This window comes from Notolepis coatsorum (genome assembly GCF_963971535.1).
Source record: "Notolepis coatsorum genome assembly, chromosome: 20".
NCBI lineage: Eukaryota > Metazoa > Chordata > Actinopteri > Aulopiformes > Paralepididae > Notolepis > Notolepis coatsorum.
In genome coordinates this window covers 66,329,923-66,349,958 of record NC_140184.1, presented here as the reverse complement: position 1 = coordinate 66,349,958, position 20,036 = coordinate 66,329,923, and the positions used below count along the sequence as shown (strand labels likewise).

General features: G+C 40.9%; 1 protein-coding gene across 2 annotated transcripts in view; it reads right to left on the bottom strand.

Annotated features, from left to right (window-relative positions):
- Positions 1-20,036, bottom strand: part of LOC311247237 (pre-mRNA-splicing factor ATP-dependent RNA helicase PRP16-like) — a 115,047-nt gene that overhangs the window by 30,866 nt on the left and 64,145 nt on the right. For both annotated transcript variants that reach the window (XM_084337577.1, XM_084337578.1), the window contains exons 21-25: positions 16,969-17,123; positions 16,677-16,832; positions 12,997-13,131; positions 12,771-12,896; positions 12,363-12,458 (exon numbers count right to left, since the gene is read on the bottom strand). In XM_084337577.1, the coding sequence (XP_084193703.1) occupies positions 12,363-12,458; positions 12,771-12,896; positions 12,997-13,131; positions 16,677-16,832; positions 16,969-17,123 (668 nt within the window). The remainder of the gene's footprint in view (positions 1-12,362; positions 12,459-12,770; positions 12,897-12,996; positions 13,132-16,676; positions 16,833-16,968; positions 17,124-20,036) is intronic.

The window sequence follows — 20,036 nt, the reverse complement described above, 5'->3', positions numbered from 1 at the left end:
GAGAGACTGAACAGAAGACTCCAGGTCGTAGCAGAGGGAGAGGAGGAGGAAGAGGAGGAATGTCCAGCCGACCAGCAGCAACGTACTCTGGCCCAGGAGGCCCAGTACAGCCCCGACCAGCAGCAACGTACTCTGGACCAGGAGGTCCAGTACAGCCCAGAAGTCAGCCCCGAGGCCCTGCGCTACAAACCCCCGACTCAACTCAAAGTTGATAAAAAAAAATAACCTGATGCGGAGTGGCTGGGTGGCGCAGCGGACATTGCGCTTGTCACCAATGCAAGAGACACCGGGTTCGACTCCGGCTGTCGGCGTTGCCTCCGGCTTGGGCCGTCATACTAACTCAATTGGCAGAGTTAGGGGGTGGAAGTCGATGGGTGGTAATCTGGACGTTGTGGACAGCGACTCCTACAGGTCGGTTGGGGACGCCTGCACAGCAGAGACAGGAAATGGCAAGGGTAGTGTGAGCCTCCCACACGTTACACCTCGCCAATGAGAGTCCGCGTTGGCAGGTGAAAAGATGTGACAGGCTGCCTCCTCGTGTATCGGGGACACGTGATGCAAGGCTTCTATCCTCCCTACAACCGGCCAGTGGGGGGCATATGCAAGCAACGTTCAAGACAGGGGAGGGGAGAATTGGCACAGTGGAATTGGGATGGGATTATTCCAAATATCGATTGCGTTTATTGATCCAACGTTAGGTACTCGAAACACATATTCCACGCTGTTCTGAGTGTCTACAATGAATGGGATCAGCTCGGGTTACATGCCTGAGAAGTAAAATGTGGATTCCGGGGTTTTTTCTCATCATTTCCATTGAGTCCAATCCAATGGATGCATTACCATCCGGGAGACGTAGGGGGCGGTATTTTCCCTGTTCAAGCTCAGACAGTCCCAATGGTAACGTGAGGCTAGATTGATGAACATTTAATGGATATCGCTAATAAAAGCAATACGGATAAAAAAACGAGACTTCTCGTCATTAGCACTCAATGCATGGCATGAAATAACGAGTTTCTCGTGGCTGGCACTCAAAGTGTTAAGAAAACCTTTTTTTTTTTGTGTATTTTATTTTTTTATTATTTTTTTAACAAACACATAAACAAACATGACAACACACGATAGGATATACAAACACACATATGCTCCAGCTCGTACCCCCCCCTCCCGGACCCCCCATTGGATAATCCAACCATTATAACTTGTTCCTAACCAGACACTACCATTATATGCTAGCTTTTATTCTCTCCACCACTTCTAACCACATTGCCATTTTGGATTCATTGAGACCCAAAATTCTTGCTGTAGATATTTCTTGATAAATCACATCGAGATATGTAAGAATCCAGACCTTCCGGCACATTTTTTCCGGTTGAAACCATCGTGATGCTATCAGCTTTTTAGCCACTGTGATACCGGATAAAACCAATCTCTTTAGCTGTGGAGGTACTGCATACTCAAAGACATCATTCAGCAGTAATACAGAGGGGTGTACAGGTATATCCAGAGTTAAGAGATTTGATCATTGCTGGGTCACTTCTTTCCAAAATATCTTAACTGGTGGGCAGTCCCAGTACATGTGCATAAATGTCCCTTCGTCCCCATTTGTACATAAGGAGCATTTGGAGTCTTGTTTAAGACCCATTTTGTTCAGTCTTATAGGAGTTAAGTATGTCCTGTGAATATAGTTAAGATTGATTTGTTGATGGTCCGGGTTCCTTGATGCAAGTCGTACATTTGCCCAGGCTTCTTGCCAGTCAAAGTCTATCTCCAGGTCTGGTATATCCCTCCTCCAGACTGAGTCTAGATGGAGGGTTTCATACGAGGCCGTTAGTAATTGATGATAAAAATCTGAAACAAAACCTCTCGATGTCTCTCTTTCATAGAAGAATTTGTGGTATCTGTGGTGTACAATTGGTATCCTTAATGGAACACCGTGAGCCTTCAAACATGCCAATAACTGTGCGTAAAAATAACATGTGGACTTGGTGAGATACATTTTTTTGCGTATTTCATCGAAACTACAAAAACCTTGTTTGTTGAAAACGTCTCCTAATGTGTGAATGCCTTGCTTTTCCCATCTAGGGAATCTTATAGGTTGTTTTCCAATCAAGAGTGCATTGTTATTGAATAAGGGAGTATGATTATGCCATTTATGTGGGATAGAGTATTTTTTGTGTGTTTCACGCCATATCCGGATCGCACAAGTGATTATGGGGCCAAATTTCCGTTTCTCTGTGCGGTGGATCTTTTTATGCGTGGTGGTTTGTTATTCCAAATAAATTTGTATGTGGAGGAGTGTAATTCTTTCCAGTAACCTTTTGGAGGGGGTAACGGTAGCATTGAGCTGAAGAAGTTGATTCTAGGTAGGACGTCCATCTTAACTATTGATATCCGTGCTTGTACTGAGTTTTTAAGTTTTGACCACCTGACAAGATCGTATTTGATTTTGTTTTGGATTTTTATGTAATTGTGCTTCACCGTTTGGTTTATGGTAGGGAATATTTCAACTCCCAAACATCTAAAGTGTTTTACCATCGGTATCTCTTCTGGGAGGGTTATATTTCTTTTTGCAGGGGCGTTAAGTGGGAGGAAGGCCGACTTCGGCCAATTTATCCTAAATCCCGATAAATCTCCAAAGTCCTCAATCAACTTGAGAAGATGAGGCAATGCGGTGTTGGGGTTTTGCATGAACAGTATTACGTCGTCCGCATATAAACTAATTTTGTGTTGTGTGCCCTTGATTACGATTGGTTCTATGGATTGGGATTGTCTTATATATTGTGCTAAAGGCTCTAATGATAGATCGAATAGTCCGGGACTAAGAGGGCAACCCTGTCTGGAAGAACGTGATACTGGAAAGATTTCGGAGGTGATTGTACCTGTTGTAATCATGGCCGATGGGTCTTTGTATAATACTTTAATCATATCAATTAATCCTTTTCCTAACCCCATCCTTTCTAATACTGCCCATAGATACGACCATTCCAACCCGTCAAAAGCTTTCATTGCATCCAGGGACAGCATCGCCTTAGGTGTGTTGTCTTCCTTGTTAGCATCTAGTACGTGTAGTAATCGTCTTATGTTATCAGTGATCAAGCGGCCTCTTATGAAGCCAGTTTGGTCCGGATGAATTAAAGACGTCATATGCTTTTGTAGTCTGATGGCTAATACCTTAGAGTACAGTTTGATATCGGTTCCGAGGAGGCTTAAAGGTCTATAACTACCGCACTCGGTGGGGTCTTTGTCTTTTTTAAGGAGGACTGTTATGAGTGCAATATTGTCATTCTTATGGAAGTTCCCCTCCTTGACTGAGTATAAAATCATATTTAGTAATAAGGGTCCAATTATGTCCCAACAAGAGAGGTACATTTCTGGTGGGATACCGTCTCTTCCAGGAGCCCTACCACTTTGCATTTCAGATATGGCCTCCCTAAGTTCATCTAGTGTGATCGGTGTTTCTAACTGTTTAGCGTCATCCTCTGAAAGTTTAGGGAGGTTAATTTGATTAAGATATGTGTCCATTTTGTTTTGATCGAAGGTCGTTTCTGATTTGTATAAGTTTGAGTAGAATTCTTTGAATGTCATGTTTATTTCTTTGGGTTCTGTAACAAGTCCTTGTTGTGCTCTAATGGTAGTTATATCTGCAAATTTTGCGTTGACTCTTAATCGCATAGCTAATAGGTGACTTGGTTTGGAACCTTGGGAGTACTGCTGTTGTCTTGTGCTACGTATTTGCATTTCAGATTGTTGTCTGTATATGGCGTTAATCTCTTTTTTTAGTATATTGACTTGATTTTCCAGTTGAACCGAGTTGTTGTATTGTAAAGAATTAAATAACGTTGAGTAAAGAGTTTCCAGTTCAGCCAGTTTTGAGCATCGATTCTTGCGTATTTGGGAGGAAAAGCTATCAGTGAAATCCTTGATCATTCCCTTTGCCGACATCCATAATATTCTGGGGTCCTGCACCGAATTCGCATTCATCCGTAGGAATACCGTAAGAGCTTCTTTGATTTGTGTAATGAATTCCTTGTTATTAAGCAGCATCGTGTTAAATCGCCATCTTGGGGCTCGGGATGATAGTATACCAAATGTTCCTTTTAGGAGTAAATAACAGTGATCTGACAATGCATTGGGTATCATTTCCACATCGTAGTTATCAAATAGTCTCGGGGTTGTAAAAACGTAATCTATTCTGGATAATGTGTTATGTCTCGCAGATCGACAAGAGTACTTCCGGGTCATGGGGTTGAGTGATCGCCATAAGTCATTTACACCTGTAATCTTCTACCAATCCTTTAATGCATTAGATGAATTTTTTTGTTCGTTGGAAAAGGAGGGGTTTGATTTGTCCATCCTTGGATTCCAAATGGCATTAAAATCCGCACCAATTATAAATGAGTATTCGGGAAGGTCTAACATTGCTCTGGTAAGTGTAGTGAAGAAACTAACTTCGTATAAATTTGGGGCGTATACCGCTACCAACGCTATTTTTCTGTTCTTGTGTAAAATCTTAGCTATAGTTATCCGACCATCTGCATCAGACCATACTCCCTTCAATTCAATATTCAACTTCCGTCTAACGACTATGGCTACTCCCCGAGTTCTCGTTCCAAAGGAACATTGTCTTAAAACAAGATTAAATTGACCAAAATCAAGAAAAAATACTTTAAATAAGCTAAATTATCTGCCGGTGGAATAAGATAATTCAAGATAATTCTACTCAATATTGGACTTATTGTACCAAATACAAGATATTTTCACTTGATAAGATTTCATTTTTTGCAGTGTACAAATAAGCAGCTACCTGGGCCTCCAGAGCACTTCTAGTGTCAGCGGACACACCAAAAACATCCTAGCAAATTCACATGCCTCCATGAACATGAATAACCTATCTCGAACCATTCTAAGGTAGTTTTAAGGTATTTCTCCTGCAGCGTGCACTAATATGGATTCCGGCGGCACGTGTGCTTTGCGCACGCACAAATATGGATTCCGGCAGCGCACGCACAGCGCACGCACAGCGCACGCGCAGCACCGCTGACATTTATTTCAGGGGAAACACTGGATTGTGTATATAGATCCTACATCCTACTGTAATGTAATGTACTGTAATGTTGTATGTTAGGACCCCAGGAAGAATAGTCTTTCACCCATGGGTGTAGACTAATGGGGATCCATAAATAAACAAACAAACATAGTGTAAACATGTTGTGTATATAGATCCTACTGTAAACATGTGTATATAGATATTACATTCTGTAAACTAGGGGTGGATTTTAACTATACCTTGTAACCGGTAGAGCAGCTCTAAAATAGCAATGACGTCACGTAACCACAGCCAGGGCTCGACAGTGCAACTATTTCAGTCGCATTTGCCCCTAAAAAAAATAGAATTAGATATAGATAATAGATATGTGCGAACTGGAAAAAGTTATCTAGGAGCACAGAGGCTTCGCGCAGTGGGCGTGTCAACGCGCAATTGTCATTTCATAATAGACACACGGAACAGAGCGGACCTTCAATTCTAGAAGCAAACTAGCTCTTCCGCCCTGCGTTTGAAGGCCGTGTGACAACTTCTCTCGCGAGTCGCGCAGTTTCTATGTGTAATGTAAACTCTGCGACGGATCTAACATGCTTTGGCTTTGTTAAATGTTGATGTAGCCTCAGCAAGTTAACGTTAGCTCCACTCTAGCAGCCCCCTCCCTCCCTCTCTCTCTAGACAAAACATGATATATAACGAACAACGTAAAAGATAATATGCATAATGCATATATACTTGATCGCTATAGTCCCGCTGAACACAACTAGTCACAACGTCGGGCACTTTGGATGGGCTAACCGGCCACATTACTGTGGACAACGGAGGGATCACTGGTTGGTTTTGGCCGATTATGCTGTCCACTGACTGCATCAAACCACGGAAAAGATATTGAAGCCTCATCTTCTTCACTTTTTAGCTCGACATTGTTGACTGATCTGTTGTACCTGTGCACACACATTTTCTAATAACAGCATTATTAGACATGCCAAAAACGAAAGACGTGCTGGTCGCGCTGGAGAAAAACCAAATTGGATGTTGCGTGTCTTTTATGCGTTATTTGTTATTCTAATATGCTAATTCATCTGTATCTGGATAACCAATGAACTGATTTTGTCAAGGCCGGTAGCGTTATTTCGGGGAAATTGGTATCTATAGTCTGGTGTAGTTTTCATCCACGAAAAATGAAGGCTGTAATTATTATTATTCATAGAGACTCTCAAGCAATAATAATTATTACAGCCTCGATTTTTCGTGGATGAAAATGACACCAGACTATAGATATCAATTTCCCCGAAATAACGCTACCGGCCTCAACAAAATCCGTGCATTGGTTATCCAGATACATGAATTATCATCTCAGAATAAGTGGCTTTGTATGCGTTTTAGCTTATCTTTTACAGCTTACGTTTTGGGCAATTACCGTACTTTTCGGACTATAAGCCGCGGCTTTTCCCCCCATTTTTTGACCCTGCGGCTTATATAACGGTGCGGCTTATATGTGACTCGACGTGACCAAACCCGAAAATGTTAAAATCTAAATATTGCTTTTTTGACTGCATTGAAATGTTATTTATATGTTCCCTTATTTGCTAAACTTAATACAACTTGTAAATTAGTTAATTCTTGTTATTTGTCCGACAGTATTGTGTCCCAATGCTAATTACATATGGTAATTAAACATTAAAACACCTGCGGCTTATAGTCCAGTGCGGCTTATATATGTACACATCATTCAATTTAGCTGCTGCGGCTTATAGTCAGGTGCGGCTTATAGTGCGAAAAGTACGGTATTAGAGGCTCCATTTTTCGTGGCAGAAAAATACATCAGTCTATATAAATAAATGCATTAGAACAAGAAACCAATGTATATAGCAATGGCAAAAAAATTGCCAGGCCTAATGCGAGCCAGGGGCTTGTAACAAGGCTTCATCTCGAAGTTTTCATCATCCACTGAGCCGTGAGGCTCAACATGCTTGTTTGATTGAGGTCTGAACTCGCCAAATTGCCCATAAATATCGTTTTTGTGGGTATTGTCCAGTTCTTGCTGTATGTTTTTATCTGCCCAAAATTCAAGCAAGCATGAAAGCATTACAGTAACACTGTAAATACTGTTTACTTGTGTAAGGACATGGTTCCTTTTCAAACTGTCGATCGAAAGGGCTTTAAAGGGGAACTATTTTACTATTTCTTTCACTATTTGGGCACTTTTACACAATTCCTGTGAGTTTATGTAACACCTCTGTAATTTTTTATTTTTTTTAATTCATTGTTTTGTATTTCTAATCAAGTCCTCAAAAACAGCATTTTTCTACCTCAAGATCTTAAGCCGTTTTGAGCCTGGGCTCCAACCACTGTGTTCGGAACTGTGTGGAGTGTGTGTGAGTCTCAGCAGAGTCTCATGCAGCTGAGTCTCTCTGACATCACAAATCAGCACATTTTCAGATGACTGAGTTCAGTGAGGGTGAATATTGTGAGAGGAGAATTGGAAGAATGCGCCAATATGAGAATTAGAGACATAGATCATATTAATATAAGTCCACATAGCTAAGAAACAATGCTAAACACTGAAAAAGGCCATTTATAAGATAGTTCCCCTTTAAAGACATGGTCAAAGCACTGGATCCAAGATACACGTTACCTGCTCGCAGACACTTGAGAAAAGGTTTTGTATTTCTATTGCAGTTTTGCACAATAAATGTTCTTAAAATACCTCTGTACTGGGCGCCCCAGTGGCGAACCACATAGCGTTTTCATAGGCACAGGGGGCAGCACTAAAAAATTTTTAATTAAAATATTATATATATATATATATATATATATATATCTTTTTTTTTTGCTTTGAAATATTATAGTGAAATATTTTGCACTGTTGTGGCATTTATCTTGTTGAAATCCTCCCACAGGTTCTTTTTACTACCACATATTTAATTGAGACCCTTTATTTGTTTATTATTTCAATTTAGCTGGAAATACATTGCTACATCATTCAGTAACATTTGCAGAGCCTTATAACCAAAACATTATTTCGGTCACCATTGTGACCAGTGGGATTAATCAACACATTTTATTATTTATTTTTCTATTTCATTGAACATTGCACATGTTAACACTTTAATCGCTGGGCAGCGTCTTTCCCCGCCATGCTTATTCTGCCGAAGACGCTGGACAGCGTCTTTGATATCAATATTTCAAAAATCTGTGATCGAAATCATATTTCTCCCCCGGAGACAGTATATGTACTGGTGAGCCCCTCTCAACTCTCCAACGGTTCAAGAGTGCCATCTGGTGGCCGATCGGCCGATCGCCCAAACAGGAAGTGATGCGGATGAAGTGGTGCTCACCCATATTTCGTCCGGGCACTCGCTATCGTTAGCGAGACTCCATCTTGACACACTGGATATCGATCAATTGCAAATAACTCGATAAACAACATGATTTGGAAATGGATCGGATATTTCTACATCCCATAATAGGAATATTTCAGTTCCACGCTCATCGTCCAACGGCGCGAGGAAGATACGGTAAGATCCAGCGTTATTTTTCAACGTGTTCTTTACTAACTGCTCTAATGATCATATCACCCACACTAGATGAATGATATAACGTTGGCCACGGAATTATAAACGACCCCCCGCCCATCCGGTCAACATCAGATCATACTTAGTAACTCCTAGAAGCACATCCAGTTGACATTTTTTATCTCGCACAGATTCCTATCAAACTGTATTTCATCATCAATATAATGCATTTGGGGCTATAAATCAAGTTCTGGAGAAAGCTGCAGAAAACGATAAAAACATACTTATACTTTAGACCGTATTTTAGTATGAATATGTGAACGAAAAAGTATAACGTTGCTACACCCTGAACAATAGATATAGGACGTTGAATGGGCCATAGTAATGTCAATTTAGCAATACAATTTAAAAGGTTATAGCCCTGCAAAGAAGGGGAACTTCTCCATGTTAAATAGGGCTGGCGAGGGATGGTAAATTATGAATTTAACCCCGGCGATCAAAGTGTTAAAAGCCATTTTTTGTACTCAGAATGTGAGTATTACCAAGTCAACTTGTGTTCTTAAAACAATGACAATAAACATAGTTTTATTAGGTTGAAATAATGTGGTTGTGTACTTATTTTTCTGTTAACTTATTATGGATTGAAAACTGAAAACCTTAACCCTTTCTCCACCGATGACGTTTTAAGACGTCATTCCTCGCCATGCGTAATCTGCCAATGACGTTTTACAGCGTCTTTGAGATCAATATTTCAAATTTCTGTCATGGTATTCATATTTCACCCACGGATCCTTGACTGGTGCTGTAGGACTCCGCTCAACTCTCCAACGCTTCAATACCGCCACCTGGTGGCCGATCGGCGAGTTGCCAAACCGGAAGTAGGGCTGGAAGTGCTCGGTGTCCCCCCTATTCCGTCCGCCACTCGCTATCGCTCGCGGGACTCCATCTTGACACACTGGATAGCGATCCGTTGCCATAACTCAATAAACAACATTATTTGGACGTATATAGTATTATACAACCTGGAAATGGATCGCATAGATTAACATCCCATAATAGCAATCTTTTTGCTCCACGCTCATCACCCAACGCTACGAGGAGACTGGGGTGAGTTTCAGCCTGTTTGCTTACCATTTTCGATACAAACTGCTCTGATCTATATATCACCCATACTACATGAATGATTTAACGTCGGCCACGGACTTATAAACGACCCCCCCCCCCCCCCCCCTCCTGATGAGTCATAACGTCTGGGACCTTGTACAGTTGACATTTTTAATCTGGCGTCAATCGGTATAAAATTGCATTTGATGATGTAATATATGCATTTATGGCTATAACTCACATTCTATGAAATACTGCAGAAAACGATAAAAACATATTTATACTCTAGACCAGGGGTGGCCAACCAGTCAGAGACTAAGAGCCACAAAACCTCTTTGTGGTACCACAAAGAGCCACACCATATACCAGCGTTTCTCAACCTTTTTTTTCAGTCACGGCACCCTTCATGTGTTTATAGGTCTCACCCTCTGGCCTCTGAAGTTGCTAATGTCTTTTTTATTTGGGCCTCACAGGGTTAAAAGTACCATGTGAGACCCACAGTTGCAAAATTACAAAATCACTTTTAGCCATTTAAAAAAATAATGTTTATTTAAATTTTTTTAAAGGGGAACTATTTTACTATTTCTTTCACTATTTGGGCACTTTTACACAATTCCTGTGAGTCTATGGAACACCTAGGTTTTTTTCAAAAAAAATTCATTGTTTTGTATTTCTAATCAAGTACTAAAAACCGCATTTTTCTACCTCAAGATCTTAAGCCGTTTTGAGGCTGGGCTCCAACCACTGTGTGGCCTGGTGCCAACTGCCACATCAACTGCCACATTATTATGCAGCTGAGAAATCTCTGACATCACAGATATGCACATTTTCAGATGACTCAGTTCAGTGAGGGTGAATATTGTGAGAGGAGAATTGGAAGAATTCGCCAATATGAGAATTAGAGACATATATCCTATTAATATAAGTCCACATAGCTAAGAAACAATGGTAAACACTGAAAAAAAGCCATTTATAAGATAGTTCCCCTTTAAGCACATGTATAGTCAATTGTTCCTGTTGTTCAGCCTCACAATGCTATTTGATAGTAAATGTGTTTATACGTCCCACCCTCTGGCCTCTGAAGTTGCTAATTTCTTTTTAATTTGGGCCTCACAGGGTTAACCTCTTAAGCCCGAGATATACAGTAAAAGTGTATATTTTCAGCATTACGTTTGTTTACCAATTATTTTAACTGTTATTAGTGAAATATAAGATTATAGAAATCTCAGGGCATTGAGTCGGAAACCGGCGCATATTGACAGGAGGAAGTGGCACAGCCAAAAGTGAGTGTAGTCTTTTGAAGGAAGAGACTCAGGGCTTTCAAATTTCGAAAAACTACCCTACCCAGCTCACACCAGCCCCTGTCAATCATCTGACTTCTGGATTTACTTTTTAATTTCTCTTATTTTTTGGGATTATCTCCCACAAACCTGAACGTTATTGCCATAAAACAGAACGCAGTTAGTTTCTCTACCTTTTTGTGAACGTCTTGCAAAAAACGGTGTTGCAATATGATGAAAAATGGTGGAGAAATTTACATTATAAAAAAGATGGCAGAATTCAGTACTGTATCTACAAAACCTTCTGTTTAATCATCTTCCCTTTATTCATTTGCTTAGATTTTTCAGGTCTGGTCAATTTTAGCATGGTGTTATTTACAGTCAAAGATTTTTAAATAGAATTGATATTCTCCTTTGGTTCATTACAATTTACTCAAGCCTAGTAACAGACACACTATTTCTGACACTGATCCATATATGTCCCTAGATTCAGATACCAAGAACATGCAAATGGACCATTAAATTTTTTTTGTAAATGTTTATTCTACGTCCTTATGGAATGAGTGACATAAAAAAAAAAAAAGTAAAAAAAAAAAAAAAAAAATCTAAATTTTTTTTAATTTTTTTTATGGATGGAAGAGCCGCACATTGACGGGCAAAGAGCCGCATGCGGCTCGCGAGCCGCGGGTTGGCCACCCCTGCTCTAGACCGTATTTTTGTATGAATGAAAAAGTAAAACGTTCCTACATCCTGAACGATAGCTAATCGATGTTGAATGGGCCATAGTAATGTCAATTTAGCAATACAATTTAAAAAGTTATAGCCCTGCAAAGTAAGTGAACATCTCCATAGACAAATAGAGCTGGCAGACTGGCTACAAGGATGGATAAGCCTGGCAGAGAAAGGGTTAATGCACAGTAACTGAACTCAATATTTTTAAGTTCTGGTAACTTATTATTATTTATTTTTTTACAGTGTAGTCTTGCGATCAATCAAAACTTATTTACACGATATACCTCCCATTCACCCTCCATTCACATCCTGGTGTTCTCCTGGAGTTCTCCATTAGGCCTGTAGGTGGAGCTATGACAGCACACGTACAGTACACACACCGATGGTGTGTGATGTGTCCAAAAATGAATGGGCAAATGTGAGTGAAATGGTCGCACTGTATGCAGCTGTTTGTCTGCATTGCATTCCATTTACATAGTGTAAACATGTTGTGTATATAGATCCTACATACTGTAGTATACATGTTGTGTATATAGATCCTACATACTGTATATACATGTTGTGTATATAGATCCTACATACTGTAAACATGTTGTGTATATAGATCCTACATACTACATTTTGTGTATATAGATCCTACATACTGTATATACAGGTTGTGTATATAGATCCTACATAGTGTCTTACCTGTCTGCTCTTGCCTGCGTGTTTGATACTATAGAACATGGGGCCCAGCTCTGCGAGCCACTCTCCCTCCACTGCAGTCACACACTGCATGTACTCCTGCAAGACAGAGAACAGCAGTTAAACAGCAACGCCATATACATCACTCACTACACACTACATACTTTCCTAAAGGATTTGCACTCTCTCATTTTTGCATTTTAGTTTTGGATATTGCATAGTTGTATAGTGTTTGGTCTTTATTATTTAACTTTTTGCAGTATGAAGCACAATTTCAGGAGGCTCATACAGAACCAAGCATGTCACTATAATGTACATGTACCTTATATGTGACAAATAAAACAAAACTTGAACTTGAAGCAGGGGGGGGGGGGTTGCTTCTCCAAGTGCTGGTGTTAGCTATGTCTTTACCTTGGTGGTCAAGATCAGCTCATGGTAGGTGATGTAATCAGGGGTGTAGCCCATCCCAAACAGGGAGCTGGTAGGGTGGAGGTGGCAGGGCATCCCCGTCCTCACGTTCACATACTCACCGATACCCTGGGAACAACGTAAACAAAGTAATGAGATCAACGTCACAGAACCTGGATCTGCTGGACCAACATGGTGAATGTGTACCAGCTTTGCTGTGTGTGTTTACCTTGAGCTTGGCAGCCTGGTGGAAATAAGCAGCGCAGATACATTTCCTGATAATGTCCGAGTCAGAGCCGCAGGAGATCAGGTTCATCCTCTGCTGAACCATGATGTCCTTCAGCTGGGAGCGGACCTCACGCACCTGCGCGGAAAACACACGGTACAAATACGCCTTCAGCGTCACTCATGCTGGCATTCGTGGTCTTAACAGGAAGCACAGATGGCTTGACAGGAAGGGAAGCCAGTCGTGGTATCAGGTGGTGTGATGAGTGTAGGAGGTTACATCACTTAACAAGATCACAGCCAAGTAACTTATGTGTTCTTTATCATCTTCTTTATATCAGGGTTCTCACCCGCACCAAACCCTGGCAGCACATCACCCCCACCCTCATCCACCTCCACTGGCTCCCCATCAAATCCTGCATCACCTACAAAACCATCCTGCTCACTTACAAATCCCTCCATGCTCTGGCACCTCAGTACCTCACTGACCTCCTCCACCCCCTCACTCAGTCACGGTCCCTGCGATCCTCAGATACTGGTCAGCTCTCCATTCCCCGAACCAGACTGTGGACCTTTGGGGACAGAGCTTTCAGCGTGGCAGCTCCCACCATAGATATATATAGTTCTATAGATATCTATGGCTCCCACCCCCTGGAACTCCCTCCCCGCAGAACTCCGCAACACCCGAACTCTGGACTCATTAAAAAAACTCCTCAAAACCCACCTCTTCAACTTGGCCTTTAACCCATAATTTCCCACTTTGAATGATGTGTCTGTCCACCATGTTTGTTATTTTTATTAGTTTTTCCCCCTATGTAAAGCGACCTTGGGTCTTATGAAAGGCGCTATATAAAACGAAGTTATTATTATTATTATTATTATTATTATTATTATTATTATTATTATTATTATTATTATTATTATTATTATTATTATTATTATTATTATTATTATCATCTTCTCCAGAGTCAAGCAAGAAGATAAGACACCAAATTCCTCTCTGTGTGTTCAGTAGAAAGCTATCCGGCTGCAAGATAGCCCAGCTTAGCACAAATTAATGGAAGAGGAAACACCACAAGGTGTTTTTGGCCAACAGCTACTGTAGGCCAGCTGGTCCGTATCCGCTTCCATTAATTTGTTTTAAGTTAGGCTAGCTTGCAGCCGGATAGCTTTCTAAATGGAAAATGGTGCATTTATATTTATATTTAATCCAAATGGTGCATTTATATTTATATTTAATCCAAAGACTTGTCCTTAATATCTCCAAGACTAAATGTATTGTGCTGGGAACAAGGCACAGGTTATCTACAAATACAAAGCTTCATTTAAACTTGTGTAATTCGGCAGTTCAACAAGTTGAAAGTACTAAACTCCTTGGAGTGATGCTGGATTGCACTCTGTCTTGGTCTCAGCATATTAATTATATTGTTTTGAAAATGGGAAGAGCAATTGGTATTTCCAGGAAATGTGCTTCTTTTGTTGCCCGTCCCCTTTTATGTCATCTTGACTATTGCTCTGCGATGTGGTCATCTGCTGCCAGTGCAGGCCTGTACACTGCGATGATATGATCGCAAATTGCCCCGTAATTTGGTCCGTGCAAGTTTAAAATAATATCTGGGGGCAAGCTTGCGAGTGGTGATTTCAACCCTTCATTCGCATTTCACTCCTAAATTAATCCATACAAATTGTAGTAAAACATTAGCCTACAACCAGGGCTGTACAGTGCAATATAATGTTGCGGTTGTAATTTCATTAGACAGACCAGCGCGGACCTTTAATAACATGCAATTTAATTGACACGAGCAATGAGCTAACGGTAGCTGCTAACCAAGGTTACCATTAGGATTATGCTAAGCTAACTAGCGATCTCTGCTAACCCTGGAAAACGGTCAAAGCGGACTCCACAACACTAGTTGCATTCGTGAGGAAAGGGGGTGGGTTATATTGACAACGCTTGACAACAGAAGTTTAAACATAACTTCATATTTATTGGTTATTCATTTCTGTATATCATTGAATTTCCATCTCCGTGTGTCTCCATCTCTTCCTGTTTACATTCAAGTGTGACGTCATCACCTACGGCAGCTTAGACTATCAAAACGCGAAGGGGGGGGCTGGCTCTCTTGTTCGTTCTCGCCCCCTCTCTCTCTCTCTCTCTCTCTCTCTCTCTCTCTACATTCAATGATTTAAAGTAGCCAAATGTTACACACAGTATAAATACTAACTGGATAGTTGATGATAAACATTTAATTTCATTATCTGAAATATTCTAAAATCATTAAGTCTGTGTGATTATTATTTTCTCACAGTAGTGTGTGTGTATATATATATATGTGTGTGTGTGTGTGTGTTTTGGCTAAAGTGGATAGAAAACACAGTACTGTGTAAAAGGCACCCAAGAGTTTTTATATAAATTGTCTTAGATGTAAATAATTTTTTTTATTAGTGTGTCAGTAGACTACTCTTAGTACATTTTCATTAAATTATTTTTTAAAGCATCTTCATGGTTTAATAATGCAAACATATGTTGCAGGGACTTATTATAATCATCATATTGGCGTGACTGTATGCATCAAAGGGTTAAATCAAGCATTTTTGATGCATGTCAAAATATCGCGATATCATTTAGAGGCCATATCGCCCAGCCCTACTATAATGGTAAAATAGTTATTTAAAAATTTGCCCCTAAAAAATATTCTTTGCCCCTAAATTTCTCATTTAGGGGCAAGTGTGCCCCTAGTGAAAAAGCTTAGCGTACAGCCCTGCAGTGGTGACCTCAGGAAGCTCCAGGTGGTCCAGAACAGGGCAGCACGGTTGGTACTGGGCTGCTCACTAAGGTCTAATGTGAGTCGTATGCATGCCCGCCTCTCTTGGCTTAACGTTGAAAATAGATTGTCTTTTAATATACTTGTGCTGTTCAAGTTGGTCATGAGCAGTAAAACTCCTGTTTTTATACATAATCAGATTGTTTTTAGTAATACTGTGCACAAGCATTACACTAGAGGTTCCAGTAGTGGGAAGCTTGAATTGCCAGGTCCTAGAACCAGCGCTTTGGAGAGATCTTTTATTTTTAGAGCATTAACTCTTTGGAATGGCCTGCCTCGGAACCTCTGCTGCATTTACAGTAGATTCACTTTTTAAAATAATCTTAAATTGTTTTTAACACTGTAAAGTAATTTTTTGTTTTTGTTTTACACTAATGTAATTTTAGCTATCTTAATTGTTACAGTAGTTTCATTATGCATTGTGTGTACTGATTTTAATAATTTTGTTTTTGCAATAGTGATTGTTTTTGTATGTTTTTTTGTGTGTGGACCCCAGGAAGACTAGCTGGTTGCTATCGCACCAGCTAATGGGGATCCCTAATAAAATCAAATCAAATCAAATCACTCACACCGACAGCGGAGGCAACTATGCAAGGTGCCAACCTGCTCATCATTCTACTGAACGCACAGAGAGGAAATTGGTATCCATCTTCTTGTCTGACTCGGGAGAAGACTGTAAGTGAATTTCCAATAATGTTGACGTGTTCCTTTAACTAAAAGTTCTTGATGATGTTATTCTATTGTTCATGCACTTCTTTAGTACACAATGCCCTCCCTGTAAACATGCTTCAATGAGAGAACAGTGTTGGACAAAGGGGGAGTGGGGGGTGAGGGGGAGTGAGGGGGGGTGTAGACGGACCTTGCGCATGGCCTTGGTGTGGATGAAGTGCTCGTTGCACCAGATGCTGGAGTAGTTGTTGTTCTTCCACTGCATGTAGACGTGGTGGTAGGTGAGGTGGTCGCTCTCTGGTACAGCAAACTTCTCCCTCACCTGGTCACTCTCCTCCTCGCGACCCTGAGCACACACACACACACACACACACGCTTTAATAACGCACATTTCCCCTGGCAAACACCTTATGTGAATGAGTTAATTTACTGCACATTAAGCTTCTGAAAGCTGAAACTGCACGTGTGTCTGAAAGACGCACCTTGGGTCTGTAGAAGATGGCGGGAACAGACAGCATGGAGACGATGATGAGGATGTCGGCGCTGCAGCCCATATCACATGCCACGATGAGCATCTTGGAGAGAGCCGGGTCCAGAGGGAACTCCACCATCAAGCGACCCGTCGGTGTCAGAGCACCTGGAAACCCAGCGGGTACAGGATTACATGTTGCACACTTCCTGTCTGCGGATGAGCCTGTCACGTCTTGAGAGAGCTGGAGGATTGACCTTATTCACATGGCCACCATACTGGCTGATGGGGTGGGAAGATGCAGGAGTGTCTGTTCACTTCACTATGAAAACACCACTTCAAGAAGCAAAACGGTCAAAACAACGGGCTGAAGACACTAATGTAATTACAGAGTCATGATCACTGGACTCAGACTCCCTTCAACTGCTGTTGTTTTCCTGTTTTCAAACGTATGGGAGTGGATGAGTCATCTGCTCATTGAAGTGTGTTCATAACAATATAAGTAAAAGATGTTGCCTATAAGAAATGCAGCTGCATGAGTAACGTAGGAACAGCTATGAAAAGATTTTCCACTTAACATTTTGATGCTAGAATTGCAATTTTTTTTAATGCATTCATAGCAGTTATATAACATTATGATTGGAGTGATGTGATTCTCCTGGTTTTCCTCTCAGCCATGTCTCCATTAAAGATGGCAGCAACCTGAATAAAGTCAATGTGAAAATACAATGTGAATATTCTGATTGGCTGGAGGTGTGTTGATTATTTTTCAATAAACTGCACAGCTAGAGCCTCATCATCACAGCTCAAAATGGATGTGTGCGTTTGTCTCCCTGGCAGAAAGCCCTGAAGGTAGACTTCTTAGCTTAAGAAACAATGAATATGATAATATGACTGGCTTGGCTTGCTAGCCAGACATCTCATTGTCCCCATGTCAATAACTTTTTTTCACTTCAAAATATACAAGTTCGTTGTATCACCGTCAGTCGTAGCCTCAAGTACATGAATTGTTGTGAGTTGAATTGCAAGGACAGGATGTACATGGAGAGAAAAATCCTTCCACAAAAATATGTAGTAGTCTAGTCTATGGGGCAAGGGTTGCAAACACTGCTGCTGACAAGGAAGGACGTGCTGCCTCTCGCTTAGTGCACGCTGGCATATTGTTGGGCATCAGTGAGCTCGCAACAAACACCATTTTGTTTTTTTTCTATAGATTTATAGGCCAGTTTTCGCCTCAGAGGTTTGTTTACAAACCGATGTACTTTCTAACAGCTATATATATAATTTATAGTATTGCTATCTGTCCATTCTCATTGTCACTTGAGTGCATAAACCGTGCCTTCATAATGGCTTAAAGAAAATAAAAATCCATCGGTTGGTTGTCATTTTATAGCGCCGTGAATATAAGGTTTATCGCAGTTGTCGCCTCGGTTTTTTTCTGGAGAGCTAGATAATAGGCTAAAGGCTAGTCACGTTATATCAAACGCCATTTCTGCTGTATATATACGAATGAAATAAAACAAACTGCGTAGCATCCGGACTATTACAGAGCATCTATGGATGATATGGGGGCGGCGGGGGACGCCGATCAGTATTATTGATTAGCAATACAGTGTGTGTTCAAGTAGCCATTTTCACTGATCGATCACGTTACGTTTTAAAACAATGTCCAATCCAGCTGTAATTTGGGGGAATAGTATCCTACCGTCAGGCCATGTGATCGCCGGCAGCATTTCGTCATTAGTCATCGGAATCTGGTAGATCGATATGTCCATTGGCTAATCATAAATCCCATTATTCCAGGCTTAAATATGCGTTCGGTAACGGGATCAAAGATGGAGGGTCTTCGTTTGGAACCGAGGCTCATATGAAACGCCCACAGACAGTTTTTTCAATCACCCTCAATGATACTGCAGTGGAGCGATGGCGCCCCTAAGCGGATCTGGCCGGTATTGCATGTTTCGAAAATCAAATATGTGGGTAGGTCCTGCAAGTCGATTGCGGACGTTAATAGCGTTATAAATATGGAATAAAACAATAACAACTCGCCACAAGTTAACTCGTGGCTCTGGTCCTCAACGGGTGGAATCGAATCACGAGTAAACTCGTGCTTGGGCGGCAAAGTGTTAACACTATGAGTGCCGACCTTGTTTACCTTTTTACCCCGTTGAATGCCATCATCCACTTCAATGTTAGCGTTAAAAACGCATAATCTATGTTTTAAATTGTGGCTATGTATCTAATCTGCCCGTCGCTCATCAATGACTTGTTTGCAGTCAACATTGTCGAAACGGATTGTTTTTTTTAATCGGTTCATATCCTTTTTATAGCATTTCGAAAAGCTATCGTTCTCTCAAATTCTGAAAATTGACAGATTCCCCCCATAAACGGCATTTATTGGAATATTCTCGAATACACTAGACACGTTATCATTTGTCGGCCTATTTATGAATCGTTTTCAAATAAACGCTAGATTATCGATAGTATATGTGTACTTATGCACGCCATAGAGGCGGGCTGAAAAATATATTCACTCGTTTCCTCAAGATCACACACACATAGGGACACACTGTTATCTCAGTGAATACAGCTCAGATTACCCCAAGACTGGTAACATAGACTCCTTACCTTAGATCAGATGTTCTCCAAAAAGATTATTCCAATTCCTGATCGCCATTCCAAATATCGATTGCGTTTATTGATTGATTATTGGCTGCTGTAAATATATATTCCAGGCTGCTTTCCGTCTCGCGATCAGATCCCTCATCATCAGATCCATCGCCAGCATAATGGAGCCAGTTGGCTCCACCTCTACAGATCCCACAGGGATCCAGCAGTATAATCGACTGACCTGCAGTTACACAGGGATAGACGATAGGGGGCGGTTTTTTCCCATCTGAGCTCCTACAGGGGCTGCTGTACCAACGGGAGACTCGGTTGATGAAATATGAATTCAGATCGCTATTAAAAAATAAAAACTGCATTTCTCGTCGTCGGCACTCAACGGGGGGTCTGATAAAACGAGAATATTCGTCGTCGGCATTCAAAGTGTTAATGGTGGAACAACATAATGGAAAAGGT